This window comes from Temnothorax curvispinosus, unplaced genomic scaffold (assembly GCF_003070985.1).
Source record: "Temnothorax curvispinosus isolate PA1 unplaced genomic scaffold, ASM307098v1 QBEX01005116.1, whole genome shotgun sequence".
NCBI lineage: Eukaryota > Metazoa > Arthropoda > Insecta > Hymenoptera > Formicidae > Temnothorax > Temnothorax curvispinosus.
Window position 1 is genome coordinate 1 of NW_020214896.1, and position 2,702 is coordinate 2,702.

Genomic DNA, 2,702 nt, shown 5'->3' on the forward strand with positions numbered 1-2,702 from the left:
ATTTAATTGATGATATCCGGTTTATACAGTTTCACTATGTGCAAGTGGGACATACTGAAAGATTACAGCAATAATAGATTGAATTTTGATGAAATATATACGTACAACATATATAAATGTCAGGTCCTCTGAAGTTGGTTGTGTATAAAAAACTTTAAAATGCTTGCTTCTTTCTGAACCTTCTAGATGTCAGAACACTGTTTATTGTTTGTAATAATGAATACACGTATAATATATACAATACGCGCGCGCGCGCGCGCGCGCGCGCGTGTGTGTGTGTGTGTGTGTGTGTGTGTGTGTGTGTGTGTGTGTGTGTGCGTACGTGCGTGCGTGCGTGCGTGCGTGCGTGCGTGCGTGCGTGCGTGCGCGCGCTCGTGTGTGTAATATATGTAATCTATATATTTTTTTACAAACATCTAGTAAACAGTATGTATTTTAAATGTGCCCTGATACACAGCCAACTTGAGATGACCAGGTATTTCTAACTTTAATACCATGTGTATAAAAACGTGAATTTAATGAAGTAAATGATAATGAAATAATAAATCCAGAAAATAGAATTATTATAAATTTACACAAATATGTAATATTATTCAATTTAAAAAATAAGAAAAACAGATAATACACCGTGTATTATTTAATTTTACTTTAATGAATATAATGCTTGTGAATTTAACATTAAAATTTACATAAATTATACTTTATTTAAAATAGAAAATATGACGTTTGCAAATGTAACATCAATGTTCATGTACTTACCTTTATCAGTGTTTTCTTCCGACACTTCCTGTTTTCTTTTATGGCATTCTACTCGTGAACTATTTCTTTCATCACAATTTAGTTCTTGTAACGGTATCCTTTCTACATTAATTTTTGCATTGTTTTCTGTATTTTGTAATGTGTTTGTTTCAGAATACATACGGTCAGAGTCTTCATCAGATGTCGAATGACTGTTACACTCTATTAAAATATAAATGGTATATTAATATTTAATAAAAAATTTTTTGCATGTAAAAAGGAAGATTCAAAATTTTCATTTTATATTTATACTTCACAATAACATATTTCTTAAATATATTATCTATAATATATTGTCATAAGTAAGCTTAAGTTTTTGTATACATGCATATATTTAATTACTTCAATTACTTAAATGAAATGTAATATTTATACAAATTATAAATATTTGAAAGATAATCTATAATGTAAATTATACAATTGTTATAAAGAAATGTTTTAGCTTAATTTGCTTTAATTTATGATTAAGTCTCAATGAGTATAACATTTGGAAAGGGCTAGTTTTAAAAAAATGAATATTAATAAAAATATTATTAAGTTTTCATGAGCTTAACATGTATTATTAAAATTTTATCCCTGAGCAATATTAAAAAGATTTCATACGTTGCTAATTATTAACTAAAATGTTTTTATTGACTGACATGATTGATAAATAATATACCTTTAGAAAGAAACTTCTTTACAATATTTTCACATCCGTCGCTAAAGAAACGTAAGAAATTGTTGAGAGGTAGTCTACAAAAATGAAAAACAGTTGTGTTATATGTTACAATATAGAAATACAAAAAACAATTAAATAAAATTTGTATTACAAATACTAAAAATACAAAAATTAATATAAATATCTTCATAGAAAAAGTATATTATGACAAATTTTGACATTTTCAATAAAAATTTTTCTAAAAAGGTTAAGAATATTAATAATATTAATAAAGATGTAAAGAATTTTTATATTAATTTTAAATTAACGTTTAACGCCAATTTTTTTATTTTATAAATTAAGAATATATAGGACACAATGATAACAGAAAGAATAGATATGCTAACAAGTATTACATTAATCAAGAAATATATTATTAAGAATATTAAGTATATTAAGAATAAGAAAAACAAAATGGCTGTGCAATTTTACATTTAAATAAAATTATAATAAAAAATTTTGTAACAAATTATTTATGTAAAATAATTAAATAAAATGTTAAACAATAAGATTTGTTATAAAGAATGTAAATAAATACAAAAATAAGGTATGTATGTACAAATACATATGATTATAACAAAGTATAGAATAAATTGTCTTTTTGACAAAATAAAATATACAGAATATATATATGTGTGCTGCAAAATATTTTTGAATTTCTAGTATTTTGTTATCACGGTTTTTGTTTTTTATACTTGTACGATGCCCATTTGTTTCGGTTGTTTTCAGACGTTTTAGCTTTAGTTCTTCGTCAATAATCAATTTTCGTAGATTATCTACAAGTATAATATTTTGTACCAGTTTGTTCATTTTGTACATGTATTGGAAAGTGTTAATAGCAACGTTACCTAAGAAATTCCAGACATTTTCATGAGCTTTGCTAAATTTTCTTCCTACTACGTTATGGAAACTTTCTGTTATATTATTTGTTCTTACTGGACAATCATAAACACTAACTTTTGATGCTAGTGGCAACCAAGTTTTGCGTACATACGCTAAAAAATCATTAATGGTAGGATATTCATGAGAAATTTGATCAGCTTCGAATTGTATAAAGGAAAGTGCTTCCTCAAAACAATCAGAAGGAGCTAATGCCATAGTCATAGTCATTGATAAAACGATTCTTGGTGCATCTGTCAATCCTAATCGCCGCCAGCGACGCAAAAGTGCCTGTAAGTAAATATTTATAAAAATAACAAAATAT

At 26.0% G+C, this 2,702-nt stretch overlaps 1 protein-coding gene across 1 annotated transcript; it reads right to left on the reverse strand.

The window, feature by feature from the left end:
• Nucleotides 1-663: 663 nt before the first annotated feature.
• Nucleotides 664-2,665, reverse strand: LOC112454509. The gene is made up of 4 exons (XM_025015945.1): nucleotides 2,347-2,665; nucleotides 2,134-2,274; nucleotides 1,460-1,537; nucleotides 664-960 (listed from the first exon to the last, which is right to left on the reverse strand). Exons 1-4 carry the CDS (start codon nucleotides 2,606-2,608, stop codon nucleotides 695-697), a joined length of 747 nt encoding a protein of 248 aa, XP_024871713.1. The 5' UTR covers nucleotides 2,609-2,665; the 3' UTR covers nucleotides 664-694.
• Between the last annotated feature and the right edge of the window lie 37 nt (nucleotides 2,666-2,702).

Coding starts and splice junctions, on each gene's coding strand:
- LOC112454509 (XM_025015945.1), bottom strand. CDS start 2,608: ATGACTATGACTATGGCATTAGCTCCTTCTGATTGTTTTGAGGAAGCA. Junction 2,275..2,346: donor AAATGTCTGGAATTTCTTAG/GTAACGTTGCTA, acceptor TTATACTTGTAG/ATAATCTACGAAAATTGATT. Junction 961..1,459: donor AAAGAAGTTTCTTTCTAAAG/GTATATTATTTA, acceptor ATATTTTAATAG/AGTGTAACAGTCATTCGACA.